At 44.2% G+C, this 15,447-nt stretch overlaps 1 protein-coding gene across 3 annotated transcripts in view; it reads right to left on the bottom strand.

The window, feature by feature from the left end:
• Positions 1–110: 110 nt before the first annotated feature.
• TICRR (TOPBP1 interacting checkpoint and replication regulator) overlaps positions 111–15,447 on the bottom strand; it is a 45,677-nt gene continuing 30,340 nt past the window's right edge. For all 3 annotated transcript variants that reach the window (XM_083475288.1, XM_083475289.1, XM_083475287.1), the window contains 13 exons: positions 15,059–15,152; positions 13,901–13,980; positions 9,307–9,546; positions 8,924–9,020; positions 8,579–8,642; positions 7,488–7,634; positions 6,291–6,381; positions 6,092–6,153; positions 5,528–5,668; positions 4,143–4,288; positions 1,805–3,932; positions 827–946; positions 111–502 (listed from right to left, as the gene is read on the bottom strand). In XM_083475288.1, coding sequence (XP_083331414.1) covers positions 387–502; positions 827–946; positions 1,805–3,932; positions 4,143–4,288; positions 5,528–5,668; positions 6,092–6,153; positions 6,291–6,381; positions 7,488–7,634; positions 8,579–8,642; positions 8,924–9,020; positions 9,307–9,546; positions 13,901–13,980; positions 15,059–15,152 — 3,526 coding nt within the window. In that variant the 3' untranslated portion in view covers positions 111–386. The remainder of the gene's footprint in view (positions 503–826; positions 947–1,804; positions 3,933–4,142; positions 4,289–5,527; positions 5,669–6,091; positions 6,154–6,290; positions 6,382–7,487; positions 7,635–8,578; positions 8,643–8,923; positions 9,021–9,306; positions 9,547–13,900; positions 13,981–15,058; positions 15,153–15,447) is intronic.

Below are 15,447 nucleotides of genomic sequence, written 5' to 3'. Positions count from 1 at the left end.
TTTCTTGGCAAGGAAGATGTGAAATTGTTTTTTGCATGGTACGTAAGAGATGCCCAGTTCCCTAGTATTTAGCTAGCACAAATAAAGAACATTCTTTCAGTACCATAAGAGCAACTTACCATATTAATTTATTTTACAAAAGTACTTTTTAAAAGCAGTCAGTTTCACCCATCATTTATACCCTTTAGTGCTGAAACCCTGAGAGGAGCCCTATGATGACATGCTCATAGCTTAAATTTATATGGAGACACTACAGCTTTTCCTCACAGAACACAACTGTGAGTTCATGAGCAAGAGGTGCTTCCATTGTGGCTGGCAATGTTATCTTCATTTTGGTTTTAAAGTCATCCAAAATGGCTTTGTCATCAGGCATCTTTTTCCCAGGTTCAGCTGAGCAGCCTTTTCCGTGAGTAGGTCCTCCTGATGGAATGTTGTCTCATGGTTGTACTGTGAAAGGGGGAGAGGTCTTCATCTGCAGCTCCAAATGCATCATTGTTGTCTCCTGTGTAGGAAAGCAATAATATGATAAATACTGGCAGGCATAGACAGGAGAGGCAAGCACTTGTAAGTCAGCTATTTCCCTCCGTGGAACAGCAACTTTCCGTGAGAGAGCAAAATATTGAATAGCTGGTGAAAGAACCCAAAGCAGTTTAAGAATATAGCCTTCATGTCCTGTTCTGCGAGAACCTAAAGGGAACTGGGTATTTTATTGCTACAGGACGGTCTTACAAGAACCATTGGACTATATATGTGTGGGCAATTTGGCTCTTTGCAGTTCAGGCTTCTTTTGAACACCACTCGGGTTCAAATAAACTGCATTTTTTACCTGTGGGCCATTTCCTCAGGGATGTGGTGTGGCCTGGATAGAGCAGCGGGGACTGCGTCAGTGCCCGAAGTCCAGTAGCAGAGATTGTGCTCTTCCCTGAAGACGTTGGTGGAGTCATACCTAGGAGACGTGACAAAAGATATCAGACACAAACCCTGGTTGGAGGTTCCAACACTTCTGGTAGCTATGTAGTATTCATATGTGCAAAATGGCAAAAATAGGGCTTGGGTTAAGGTGAATAGATTAATCAACTACAGCTTGATCCTTCCTTTGAGCATGCAAGTGCAACCTTCTGTTTACTAAATTCTAAAATACTGAAGGAAAGTTAAGACATATCTAAACGACTGGTCGACATTTTGGTAATATGCAAATTGACTGTTTAGATATCTGCCTTTAATAAATTAACAGAACAATCCTATGCAAATTTACTCATAAGTCCCACTATGCTCAATGGAGTCTACTTCCAATGGTGTGCATAGGACTGCATCTTAAAAACATCTGATCCACTGATAGCCCTTGACACAAGATGTGTGTTGCCCCAAAACTGCTGGGGGGAAAGAAATACCACTAGCTCATTAGGGAAGCAATTAGACTTGTTTGTTAACCCTGTAAATTGCAATGCAGATTAATGGTGCTGTATAAACTTGGCATAATAGTGGGAGCATTAATTTTAAAAAGACAGTAGTAAATTGAAAGTTCATAAAAGCAGAGCTGGAAGAGATTAAGTGATTCAAGGCCCTTCTCAAAGGCATGACCTTTGGATCTACCATGCCACAGTCAAGCAGGTACACTGTTGAATGGTTCCTGCAGCTGGGATTTTTTAAAGACTGAGCCTTGCTTGGTGTGTTGGTTGGGCTGGCTAGAGGGCAATTCTAGAGCAATAAAGGTATGTGTGGAAAGATGCAAAGGAGCCTTTTCTCTGTTTGTATCCTCTACTCTGTTCCTTTTCACTGTAGCTGAATTTCAGTCCAAAATTACCTGAAATGCTGAAGACCTCCTCTTCCTCTTCCAGTATTGTCTTGTTTAAGGACGCTACACCTTTTCCTGTACTCAGCAGTTCGGCTGCATACACTGCCGCGTTTGGGTTGCCTCTCTTTGCGCAGTGCCTTTTTTTCACTTCCTGGCTGACTTCCTCCTCAGGAGACATGTGGCCAAAGGGCCTTTTTCTGAACTTTAGGCCAGGGGTCCCTCTGCAGGTGCTCTCGTCTCCACTGGGCTCTGCATCACTGCAAGGCGACTGGTCCTGAAGCCTACAGATGCCTTCAAGTTCAAAGTCCCCCAAAGGCAGTGCTTTATTGACGCCAAGGTCGGAAGCTCTAGTTTCCCCAGCCACCTCCATGTGCCTCTCGCTTTTGCTGCAGCCCACAGTGGCCCTTTTCCTTCGCGGCCAGTCCTTGATTGCTTCAGGGGTCACTTTCCCTTTATGCTTTGGAGAAGGTGTCCAGGCAAGGCCAACATTGCCCTGGGATGGGGAAGTGGAGTTGGGGGTGCAATGAGTTGGAGTGTACGACTGACATATATAGGTCTGCCCCCCACCCCCAAACTTCGCAGGGGTACTGTGAGCAGATCGATTACAAGATGGCGAGATGGAGAGGGTTTCCAGTTTCCCAGAGTGCCTGCCGCACCAGGTCACGGAAAGATCCCCTGCAGCAAGATCGCTTTCATCTCCTTTGGGCTTTCCAGCCTGCAAATGAGACTGAGGATCCAAAGCTGGCCCAGAGCCAACCCTTTTAATTCGGAGCTTGGGCAGGCCAGAAGCTTGCATCTCGAGCTCAATCTCGTACGTTCGTGGGCTCGTTGCCAGAGGCAGAGTGTGAGCAGTCCTAGGTGTGCTGAATGTTGCCCCCTTCTCGGGCTTCCCCAGCCGCGCTGCGGCCTCCCGCTGCCTTCTGTCTGGGGTGTGACGCAGTGAATAGGCACTTGAGCCAGACTTTGGGGTTTCGGGCAAGGAGGCCTGGTCACACGCAGGAGGGCTCTGGAGGAGCAGAGGCTGCAGACTTACTGCCTTCTCCCCTGGCAAAACTGTACCTGGACCACCACCTGCTTCAGAACTGCCAGTGGCAAACACATTGGTTAGAGAGGAAGCATCTAGGCGCTCGCACAGAACCACAGCATCTGGGAGATGCATGTGGTCCTTTGTGGAGAGTTCAGGAGGCAGGTGTCTTTCTAACCCCCTCCTCTTACTTGGAGTCCTCACTCCACGTCTCTTCACGGAGGGGGTGCTCTCTGCTTTGGTTTTAGCAGAAAGATTCACGTCGGTATAGCACGGGTGCTGCTCGGCAGGCAGGCAGGCAGGCGACTGGAGGGCTTTGGCTGGGTACATGCTTGTGACCCTCTGGTGTTTCAAAGGAGTCTTTTGGGGAGTACAAGACTTCCTGCGCAGATCCCAAGTCCCAGTAGGAGAAAGTGTGGATGTGGCTATGGCATTTGGGGGTGGGCTATATGGCAATGAGTTAACATCGGGCATCAAAACAGGATCACCAGGTGGGGAAAAGGCTTCACTAAGCTTGGTATTCTTTGGACTTGACGGTTCTGAAAGTCTGCCTCTGGATACTGTAGGTGTCACTTCTGACACCGGAGAGTCCAGCTCCAATGCTGAAAGTGGCTTTGTAGGTTGTTCTGCCTCAAGAGGCTGTTTCTGAGCAGAAGCTGGAGAGGCAATTCTCCAGGCAACTCTCAAGGAGCGCCTTGGGGACTGCAGTTGTGAGAGCCACGTTCCTGGTGAATTTGATGGGACTGGAGAGAGCAGAGCAGCTGCCGAACAGGAACCACTTGCAGGCGAAGCAAATACATCATCGGGCACCTCATCCCCTGCCTGCATTCCAGATGTTTGCAGCTGTGCTGCCTTGTGCGGGGAAGAAAATATTTCCTTCATCAGAGCCGTGCGTGCAAAACAATCCCCCTTCTTTTCAGTGGCTTCAGGCAAGGACTTGCTCTTCTGTCTACAAGGTGAGAAGAGATTTCCCAAACTTTTGGCTGCACTATGCTTTGGGGCTCGGCTCTTTTGGGGGGTCTGCTGTAGCTTCTCCAGAATAGTTCTTCCTGGTGTGTTATTAGGGGGACTTAAGAGCTTCGGGGAAGACCGAAGGGATGCTTTCCTCGGTGTCTGTGGAAGGAAAGTGAAAATGGGTAACTGCTTTTGTCTAGGACTACAGCAACAGAACAGACTACATATGGAGCTTAATATCATTTCTACTTACAGAATCACTTGACTATTGACATTACATATTAAGGCTGTACACTAGAAGTGGGAAATTAAGGTGGCATGTAGACTAGATAATTAGGTATGGAAAGAAAAATGAGACAGCAATTTTACCTGATAAACAAGCTCACTGGAGGCTAACATTTTTCTTCTTGTTCTGGGTGAGTCCATCCCTTCAGAACCAAACACATCAAGAACTGCTCCAAAGAGAAGGCTCTTTGGGGACTGGATGGCTTTTTTCACAAGAGGAGATGCTAAGCCTGTAAAACAAAAAGATAGCAAACAGTCCACAAGTGTCAGCTGCTGTAGGCTCAAGATTTTAAGGCAGCATGTTCCTGGCTACCCACGTTGGCATGAACTAGTTAGTAACTACAAACCAAACATTTCCAACTTGTAGATGTCTGACTAAATGTATGACTGACTTGCTACGCTGAGAGACCGTGCCATACAAACCTTGGTCTCTGCAGTGACAAAGTGGAAAAATTACTTTCAGCAGCAACAAGTGGCAGGTATCGCCTACAACTGCAACTGGAGGGACAAGTTAGCATGCAGGGACAGGTTAGACCTCCCTTTTACTATCTGCTTCAAATTGCCCTCTATCATGTACAGTGGTACCTCAGGTTACAGACGCTTCAGGTTACAGACTCCGCTAACCCAAAAATAGTACCTCAGGTTAAGAACTTTGCTTTAGGATGAGAACAGAAACTGCGCAGCGGCAGGAGGCCCCATTAGCTAAAGTGGTACCTCAGGTTAAGAACAGTTTCAGGTTAAGAACGGACCTCCAGAACGAATTAAGTTCTTAACCCAAGGTACAACTTTACTTATGGCAGATATATGAATATCACTAGCGGACTATGAGGCCTGTAGAAGGAATGAATGAAAGTAGGAGTAGGACCCAGGTGATTGTTAGATAGACAGTAGTTTTCTGTACCAATCCATCTACCACTGAGAAGTGGGGCTGTCCACCTCCAAGGAAATATAGGGCCGAGTAGTTTTAGGTTGTGGTACCGTACCTGTGGAATACCCTACCCAAGGAGGCTTGCTTACCTCTCCCTTCAATGTTCTGAAAGAAAGGATGCAGCAAGCTCACCACACGTCGTCGTGTGTTGCTGATTTTGTGTGAAAATCAGTCTGTTTGAGAAACGAGTATCTATCATTTTTTATTATTATTGGCTAATCAATTTGTTTTGATGGGGAAAGATAAGGGAGCTTGAACATCCAGCAGATGTAGATTAATGTCTACTTTGCCTAAAAAAAATACCTTTCATTTATAGAGTTTTTCATGACAGTACAACATCAAACAAACATTAGAAGAAAAGTACAAAATCTCCCAAGCAAATAAACAATAGAAAAGTTGCAGGTGGAGCAAATAGCACAGTAGGAACACCCAGGTAAAATAAGGCAGCATCTACTTTGCCTCTGACTGAACTCTCATGTGTTCAAGCCAATCTTGTAATCAATCCCTGGAACCAAAAGCAATCCGTTGCTTGCTTCCATACCTGTTAAACTGTCTTGTACATCAGGTGCTTCCGACTGCATTTGCTGTACACTCTTCTTGCTGGGTTGAGAGCAGTAGAAGGAACCAGAGACTGCTCTATCCTGTAAAAGTTGCTTGATCCGTGGACTTCTTCTTAATCCACCTTTGGGTTTGTATGTGGAAGAAACAAGGTTTGTCTTTAAACTCACAGCCATATAGTACCAAGTCAGTGCCACCAATAAAGGGGAATCTAAGAACTGGTGCTGCAACTCAGCATTTTGTTGTTGTTGTTTAGTCATTTAGTCGTGTCCGAGTGTTGAGATGATAAAATGGAGGGAGAACCTGTGATCTTCCCAGATATTGCTGGACTACCATTGACCATGCTGGATGGCCGTGACTGATGTTGGAATCCAACATGTTCCCCATACCCACTGTACACTGTCCGGAACTCCTTGAACGAAAAGTAGGATAAAAATTGGAATTTTTGCCACCTTCTGCTCTGTTAACAAATGAATTTAAGCTATAGCCAAAGAGCTGGAGCTCCCCAAACATGCAAATAAAAAGGTCACATAAAATCAACACCTACATGGTATGGCTTTTTCAGGAGATTCTTCTACAATGCCAACTTCAGATCCAGGGTCTGAATTCCTATGAAGGAAACACTGCTTTAGAAGTTCAAGCACAATGGCAAAGGACATCCAAGTGCAGAAAGGTATCCAGAAAAGTTCCACTTTCTACCAAAAACAGTAAGTTGCTTGATCAGTGAATCTGGTGCCTTCACTCACCGGCCTTTAATCTGCTTGTGCAGCAGCCGCCTGGAGATCTGCTTGTGCAACGGTGTTTCTGCCACACTCTTGGTCAGCAGTTTGAGATTATCTGAAAAGGACCAAAGAATAATTATCGCAAGGTAGCAAGTCTGCACAATGACTTGCATTGTGTAAGCCAGGTGAGGATAACATATTTGGCGTTTTGAAGTTTAGAAGCAAGTACTTTTTCAGATTGCAAACAGCTTCAGCCCCCGCATCTGAGTTTTTCCCTTCCCTTCCAAAATACCCTTTGACTCTCTGGGGTGGGAAGTCCTCCTGGCTCCACACTCACTTAATCCCTTCCATAGTAGACACCTTCCCTGGTGTTCCATATTTTCCCACTTACTGCTTTTGCCCCAGCCATCCTACATAAGCCAAAACAAGCAGTGGGAGTTACGTTCCAAGGCACCACACATTTAAGTGAAATTGTGTATATCTGAAACACTATTGAAAAAGCCTGCAAACACCCTGTTCTGCCCCCGCCTCATCCCCTTTTGTGATGTTTTTGGGTCACTTCTGGGTTTGGAGCAATGCATGTGTTGCGCACAGATCGGACGCACGGACAACAGTCGCTGCCTGTACAGCAAAGCACTCATTTAAGTAACCTCTCACCTAAAGAATCATTGACACCGAGAGACAACGGGACTGCTTAAGGTGCCCCGATTATAAAATTGGAGAAATCGAGAGATATATAGCTCGCCGTTCCTGGAAGGAGCCTTTAAAAAAGTCCCATATGCTCAGAGACTTTGCGCCTGTTCATTGGGGGAGATAGGAAGCCCAGAGAACCTGTTCTTTAGATGTCCCTTTTATGAAGAGGCACGTAGTAAGACCACTGATCTCCTACTGGTGAGGCTCCCTGACCTCCCGGAAAAGCAAAAATGCGACCTTCTCCTGTTAGGCAAAGATCAGAAGACGACCCAGGTGGTCACCAGATTCTGTGTACAGATCTCTAGGTGGAGACCATCTCCTATCTCAAACTAGTTTAAGAAAATCCCCAAACTTGGTTCTATGGGTGACTCTGGGTCAGCTCCCTGCGGTAGTTTATTGTTGTACATTGTTTTTAAATTTATTGTTGTACATTGTTTCAATTGCTTGTTTTCCTTTTGTGACTGTACCCCAAGTGTGTTTTTATAAGCTGGTCTCCGACCGTAATAAATTATCTATCTAACCTCTCACCTCTTGCACACTCCTTAGCTCGGTTCCGCCTGTTTTTTAAGCCTTCTACAGCTGATACTGACTGGCTTCGAGGAATCTTTGATAGGAATCTTTTGCCTGGAGGAAGCATTTCTTCATTGAAGAGGTTCCTTCGTACCTTTGTCACTTCTGGAAGCATCAAAAAGCCAAAAGAAGGAACTGAGTTTTGACTGCTGTTCACAAGACAAAGCACTCTGGAGAAAATATTATCTTTCTGTGCAGTTCAAAATCCGAGAATTAATATAAAGTGTCAGATTAATTTTTTTCATAATTGAGTATTTTTTTCTTTGTTTTAAATCCTGGACACACAGAGAACCAAAAGGAAGACACTGGGTTGTATCCAACTAATTTCTATCCCAAGTAGACCCATTGAAATTAATGGGCTTAGTTAGTCATGTCCATCAATTTCAGTGGCTCTACTCTGAGTAGGATTACCACTGGATCTAACTCTCAAGAAATTAAGAAGATCCAGAATATGAATCACAGAGCCCAAATGCATTGCTGCTGAACTGAATCACGTATCCTGTTGAACGCAGTGGAGATACGAATTGCTTCTCTCCACAATGCACAACCTGAATTCAGTGATACATTCTGGATTACTATCGATAGACACTAGGGACTCTGGCAATAAATGCACATTTCATGGCACTTATTGTTGGATCAAAAGAGAAAAGTTTGGTAAATATAAAATTATTTCCATCCTCATAAGCCCGGACAAAGCTTTTAAAACATATATATGGATATTCTTTAAATAAACCAAGCACTGTGCCAAATTTGAGAAAGTCAGCTGCAGTGGTTACAGTTTTGGGATGGATAAAAAAAAGGAATTATTGAATTTCTCCTAGTGTATTGTGGGCAATTGGTCTGAAAATTGAGGACAGGAGAGATGCCCCTGGGGAAGAAACTCGCCAAATTGCAAACTAATAGGTCCACTAGTAGGTGGATAAATGCCACTTTATACAGACCTCTTGCTTCACCTCTTGACAAGCCCCAAAATCCCTCCAAGGGATTAATCTGAATCAGATCACAGTCCTACCATCTAGTTCTCTAATAAGGAAGAAGAAGAAGTTTACCTTGCACTGCCACTTTCTGTACAGATGGTACTGATTTCACATCAAGGCACACATGAGAGCTGTCCTGAATTATTAGAATATAGTATTAGAATGATTTCAGAATTACATCTATTTATAGGTAATTTGGAAAAAATAATGCCGGAAACTGAAATCCATTTATTTGGAAAAGGACTTCCCTTTGTTCCAGTGAAAACTAAATCAGTGTAACAGCTTTCCATATAAAGGTGTTTTAACATCAGAAAGACTATTCAAACAGGCATAGAGACACAGGAGTTTTACAGCTGCTACATGCATTTTCTGGTTTTCCAGAAAGATATTGCGGGGGGGGGGGGGAGGAAACGTTACCTTCCTAGTACGGTTTCTGGGTACTTGAGGAATCTCTATTTGGCGCAAGTTCTGCGATGCTTCTGTTACACTCCGGTGTCTGGCCAGCGTGTTCTTTCTAGAAGTACAAAGTAAAATCTTGAGCAAGGCGCACAATTACATTTCAACATTTTTTTAAAAAAAGTAGGGGCTTTTCATGCAGCCACCTTGAAATAAGGTTCATTGTTTTCAACACAAAGTGACATTCTCCCATGCTGCCCTCAAGGTAATCTAACACCAACAGGAAGCCCACATGGACACACCTTTGAAATGTTTGCAATATCCTTTGATAAACTTCAGAAGGAAGGAAAGAAATTGCAACCCAGTCTAATTTTAATTCAATGCCATTTACGCCTTGCAGTCACCTTTTCTTGGCAGATCTGGTGCGTAGTTCTTCCAGTTGTTCTGCATCGGTACTTAAGGAAGCTGTTCTGGAAACAGGAACTGAGGATGCAGAAGCAGGCAGGGATGGGGTTTGGCTCTCCTGACTGAGGGAATCGTCACTGAAGAAGTCTGCTGGCAGGACAGAGGCCAGCTTTGGGGGAATCTGTGTCCCCAGACTGTAGTACAAATCCCCAAGGGTCTTTGGCATAGATTCCAGATACCTACAGAGACATCGTAACACAAGCATGCATCAGACATGCTACTTACCAAGGACTCTAACCTTTGTGAGATTTTGTTACCTGATTCTGCACCCGACTTTATTATTAAACTTGCAAGCTCTTGCTTTTAAGAGTATGCCTATGGTTTCAGCTGAAGAAGAGGGGCGGTTGTGGCAATAATGGAAAGCATACAAATCTGCCATAAAAATAAATCAATCAGAAGGCATGTTCACTCACTACTAGCCCAATTATCCCTCTTTCCCAACTGAGTTATGTTTCCTTCATTTGATGATTTAGCCCAGCCAGAAAGTTTTCACACAACCAGGTATCCAGCTGAGCAACCAAAAGACTTGCTGTGTCTTCAGTGGATTCACAGTGCAAGTCCAACCCCCTGGGTGGGCTCGAACCACCAACCTTCTGGCTAAGAGCCAGAATCACTGACCCATTGTGCCACCTGAGATCTTCTGTATGTTTGCTCAAAAGTAGGGCCAATTGAAATCGATGGGTAGAAATCTTAACCAGTGAAATAAAGCAATATACCACCTACAGATTTGTTACACACTGTTCTGATATCTCTAATGAATTGATGGTATATAAGTATGCTTACAAAGGGACACGGGTGGCGCTGTGGGTTAAACCACAGAGCCTAGGACTTGCCAATCAGAAGGTTGGCGGGTGGATCCCCGCGATGGGGTGAGCTCCCGTTGCTCGGTTCGTGCTCCTGCCAACCTAGCAGTTCGAAAGCACGTCAAAGTGCAAGTACCGCTCCGGTGGGAAGGTAAGTACCGCTCCGGTGGGAAGGTAAACAGCGTTTCCATGCGCTGCTCTGGTTCGCCAGAAGCGGCTTAGTCATGCTGGCCACATGACCTGGAAGCTGTACACCGGCTCCCTTGGCCAATAAAGCGAGATGAGCGCCACAACCCCAGAGTCGGCCACGACTGGACCTAATGGTCAGGGGTCCCTTTACCTTTACCTTAAGTATGCTCACAAGTGAATAAATAAATTTACTACACTCCATCAAGCAACAGTACTACCCAAGTACTCCGGTCTATATTTGGAAACTTTAAACAAACAAACATCAACCAAAAGAAACCAAAGTGTTATTTAGATTAAACTCGGTGAAATTCATGGACCTAAGTTGGTCTTGTCTCTTAATTTCAGTGGACCCACTCTGAGTAAGACTCACGTTAGATGCAACCCCAAATAAATTTGTAGCAGCTAGAGAAGAAAAAAACACCCTAGACTTAATTTGAAACATCCCCAACTATTTAAATAGTGATAAGTTGAAATACAGTCAATTTTGTTTTAATTCTGGTTCAGGAAGGCTGCAAGGAGCCTAAGAATGGTAAATATATCTGGAGGTGTGGGGAAGGATGAAATTTTCCTTTTGGGGTAGAATTTCAACAATTAAAATGAGTGTGCTTCCAAAGATGTTATTTTTATTCCAAATGATTCCAATAATTAAACGGACAACGATCTTTAAAGAACGGCAAAGAGTAATTTCAAGGTATATATGGCAGGGCAAAAAGCCGAGAATAAAATTCAAGTTATTAACAGATGCGAAGGAAAGAGGAGGCTTTGCCCTGCCAGACTTGAAATTATATCACGAAGCATCGTGTCTCTGTTGGTTAAAAGAATGGATAAAATTTTAAAATACAAAATTGCTAGATTTAGAAGGATTTGATAACAGATTTGGATGGCATGCGTATTTATGGTTAGAAAAGAAGAAAAGTCAAAGGATTTGAGAACCATATCTTCAGGAGATCTTTAATAGAAATATGGGATAGGTATAGAAATCTATTACAGTGGTGCCTCGCAAGACGAAATTAATTCGTTCCGCAAGTTTTTTCTTCTTGCAAGTTTTTCGTCTTGCGATGCACGGTTTCCCATAGGAATGCATTGAAAATCAATTAATGCGTTCCTAGGGAAACCGACTTCAGACCAGGTCCGGGGACAGTCTGTCCCCCGACCTCTTCTGAAGGCTTGGGGGGGGGGGACAAGGGCTTTTCTTCCCACCCACCCCAGCATTTTAAAAAACCCCGGGACAGCGGAGGGCTTCTCCGCTGTCCGGGGCGATCTTAAAATGCTGGCGGGCGGCATTTTAAAATCGCCCCGGGACAGCGGAGGACTTCTCCGCTGTCCGGGGCGATTTAAAAGCCCCTGGGAAGGCAGGCAGGGGGAACAAAGACTTTTGCCCCCCGCCAGCCTTCAGAAGAGGTCCTGGACCTCTTCTGAAGGCTGGCGGGGGGCGAAAGTCTTTGTCCCCCCCGCCTGCCTTCAAAAGCTGTCTGGCCAAGGCTTCGCGGACCTCTCCGCAAGCAGCGGCAGCACTGCCGCTGCTTGCGGAGAGTTGCCGGCATGCCGAAGCCTGCGCGCGCTGAGATCAGCACGCCCAGGCTTCGCGGACCTCTCCGCGAGCAGCGGCAGCGCTGCCACTGTTTGCGGAGAGTTGCTGGCATGCCGAAGCCTGCGCGCGCTGAGATCAGCGCGCCCAGGCTTCGCGGACCTCTCCGCGAGCAGTGGCAGCGCTGCCGCTGTTTGCGGAGAGTTGCCGGCATGCCGAAGCCTGCGCGCGCTGAGATCAGCGCGCCCAGGCTTCGCGGACCTCTCCGCGAGCAGCGGCAGCGCTGCCGCTGCTTGCGGAGAGTTGCTGGCATGCCGAAGCCTGCGCGCGCTGAGATCAGCGCGCCCAGGCTTCGCGGACCTCTCCTGCCTTCAAAAGCCGTCCGGGATAGCGGGAAGCGCTTCCCTGCTATCCCGGACTGCTTTTAAAATGCTGGCGGTGGGGAGCAAAGCCTTTCGGCCCCCGCCAGCCTTCATGGACCTCTTCTGAAGGCCGGAGGGGGGGGGGAAAGGCTTTGCTCCCCACCGCTAGCATTTAAAAGAGGTCCCCGGAGATTTCCCTATGGGCTTTCGTCTTGCGAAGCCTGCCCATAGGGAAATTCGTTTTGCGAAGCGCCTCCAAAACGGAAAACCCTTTCGTCTAGCGGGTTTTCCGTCTTGCGAGGCGTTCGTCTTGCAGGGTACCACTGTAGAACCAAAGTTCCACACTGGCTGTCACCATTAGAGGTTATGTATATAAAGAAAATTAATATGAGAGGGAGTTGGGTTACATATAGAGAACTGATAATTAAAGAAGGAGGAAAATGGAAAATGAAACCATATGAACAAGTAAATGAATACGTGTTTGGCTGGTTGCATTATTTCCAAGTAAATGAAATGTTTAAAAAAGATCTTAAAGAGAGTGGATATTTAGAAAAAGAATCGAAATTCCAAACTGAAATAATAAATAATGATTATAAGATACTGTCAAAAATGTACAAAATACTGTTGGAATGGCATACGATGGATGAGGAAGTCAAATCGGTTATGATACATTGGGCCAGAGATTTTGGATATAATATACAATTGGAAGATTGGGGAAAAATATGGAAAGAAAATATAAAATTTACAGCATGTATTACGTTAAAGGAAAATGTTATGAAAATGCTATATAGATGGTATATTACACCGGTTAAATTAGCAAAAATGTTTAAAACATGTAATAAGTGTTGGAAATGTAAAGAAAAAGAAGGGTCATTTTATCATATGTGGTGGGAGTGTAAGAAAGTGAAGGGTTTCTGGGAGATGATTTATAATGAATTGAAGAAGGTGTTGAGATATACATTTGTAAAGAAACCAGCTTTTCTTCTAGGAATAACAGGAAGAGAGATAAATAGAAGGGACTGTCAACTTTTCCAATATGCTGTAACAGCGGCAAGAATATTAATGGCCCAAAAATGGTAGCAGGAGGATTTACCAACTGTGGAAGAATGGAGAATGAAACTTATGGACTATGCAGAACTGGACAAACTAACTGGGAAGATTAGATATCAACGAGAGCACAAGTTCACTGAGGACTGGGGAAAATTCACAGAATATCTGGAAAGTATATGTGATGAACAAACAACGCTAGTGAGATTTAAAGAAGCTCTGTGAAAGTTAGAGGAGTATTGTAAAAAAGGAAAACAGGTTAGGAGGGGTATACTAAAAGGCAATATTAAATTTAGGGAATGCGTAACAAAAACTTAAATATGGATAATTGACAGAGAAGCTGATGGAAGTCAAAAAGTTGAAATTTATGAAAATGATTTGTATAATGGAAAAATGAATAAAAATTATTATAAAAAAGGGGGGGAAAGAATGGTAAATATAAAATACTGGCAATTCAGATAACCAGCTCTTTAGCTCACGTTCTGCATTAATAGTCATGCAGCTCTCAAGTCCTCTGCATAACAGAATTTGTTCAGCCTTCCCTGCTCCACTCATCGTTTTGTAAATGAATGAATAAAATTAGCCAGCACACAAGAGCACTTACGTTTCTACAACTTCTTCCAAAAACCTGGCAAGGTATCCTGGGTCTTCAGTCAAACACAAAATCCGCAGCATCTCTGTCATCTGCAAGCAAGTTGAGCGGCAAAAAATTGGTCAAGGGTTAATGATAGCAGGCCAGTTCACATGTAATGTCAGGCCAAAGTATGAACAGACAAATGTGAAGTTCTACTGTTTCCACTATGGCCTCATTGACCTTTGTTCAGATATAACATAAAGCCAAACCTCGACTTAAGCGCACATGAGCAAACATGCAGGTTCCTGGGGTGAACACTAGGGCTGCTATGCTCCTTTCCTAGACCCATGCAATCCAGGGTTAAGTCAATGTTTGTTTGAATACATTTTATCGAGGCTTATGGAGAAAAATAGAAAACTTAGTATCATTTTTTTTTCTTTTATCCAAACTAAGACTTTAATCTTACAATAAAAAACATAAAGAGAAATGGCGAGGGAAGAGGAGAAAGGAATAAAGAGAAAGAGAGAAATAAAGGAAAAGAAATAAATCAGAAGGTAGGGGATTTTGTCTGTCAGCTATATATAAACAATATTCACTTCATCTACTCCAATATAACACCCAACAAAGCCACTTTCTAAAAAACAAACCTTATCTTCATTCCTCAAATCCAAATTTAATTACCGGTAATTCATTTTCTTTTTCATGCAAAAAAGTCTTTAACAAATGTTAACAATGACTTTTTTCGATTAAACATGTCAACTGACATGTTTAATTGATTGGCATGGTTACGTCAATGTTTAAATTAGCAGTGCATCTCAAACCTAGCAGACAAACAAGGAGTGGTACACTAAGAACAAACTTTGGTTACAAGCTTGTGACTTGTCTGGAATGAGATAAACCACAAACCCGGGTTTGGACATTAACCCTGAGACAAACAATAGCTTAGCCCTGCATAGTCCATCAGTAGCAAGACCAGGGGAAGAGTGCAAGGGCAGTGATCTTCACACCAGGAAGTAGCATGTTTGTTCATTTGTGCAAAGTTATTGTTTGGTTCCACATTATATGCTGGCCGGGTCACCAAGACCATAGTTGCTGCTCAACAGCAATTGAGATGTGAAGATTCCACATGCTGGCTGAGAATTGCTGTTTTCAACTTCTGGAACCCAGAGGCAAGGCTTGTTTATCTACCTCTTCCACAAGCTGTTCCATCTCATCTGTGCTATTTTGCAAAGAAGGGCACTGCAGGCACATTTCAAGGCGCAGATAGACCTGAAGCTGACACCTGTTAAAGAGAGGGAGAGGGAAATATGAATGGAAGAGAAGGTATGCCCTGCTGCCAATTTTATATCACCTGCTGAGAGTAGTAGCGACATTAGCAGCAGGAAGAGCTACAAATGTTTCCACCCAGTGCCTTCCTTGCTGCCACCATCTTCCAAAAAGCTGAGCAAGGAGCCACACGTTATTGTTAAGATACCATGGATATTGACTGGTATTTTGGTTTGTTAGTGCAAGGGTGATATCGGCCTATCAAAAGCAGTATACAAACATTGTAAAACAGATTAACATAAAGTGATTTT

The sequence above is a fragment of the Podarcis liolepis genome (assembly GCF_965112155.1).
Source record: "Podarcis liolepis genome assembly, chromosome: 14".
In the NCBI taxonomy this organism is placed as follows: domain Eukaryota; kingdom Metazoa; phylum Chordata; class Lepidosauria; order Squamata; family Lacertidae; genus Podarcis; species Podarcis liolepis.
This window is presented reverse-complemented; position numbering and strand designations above follow the sequence as displayed.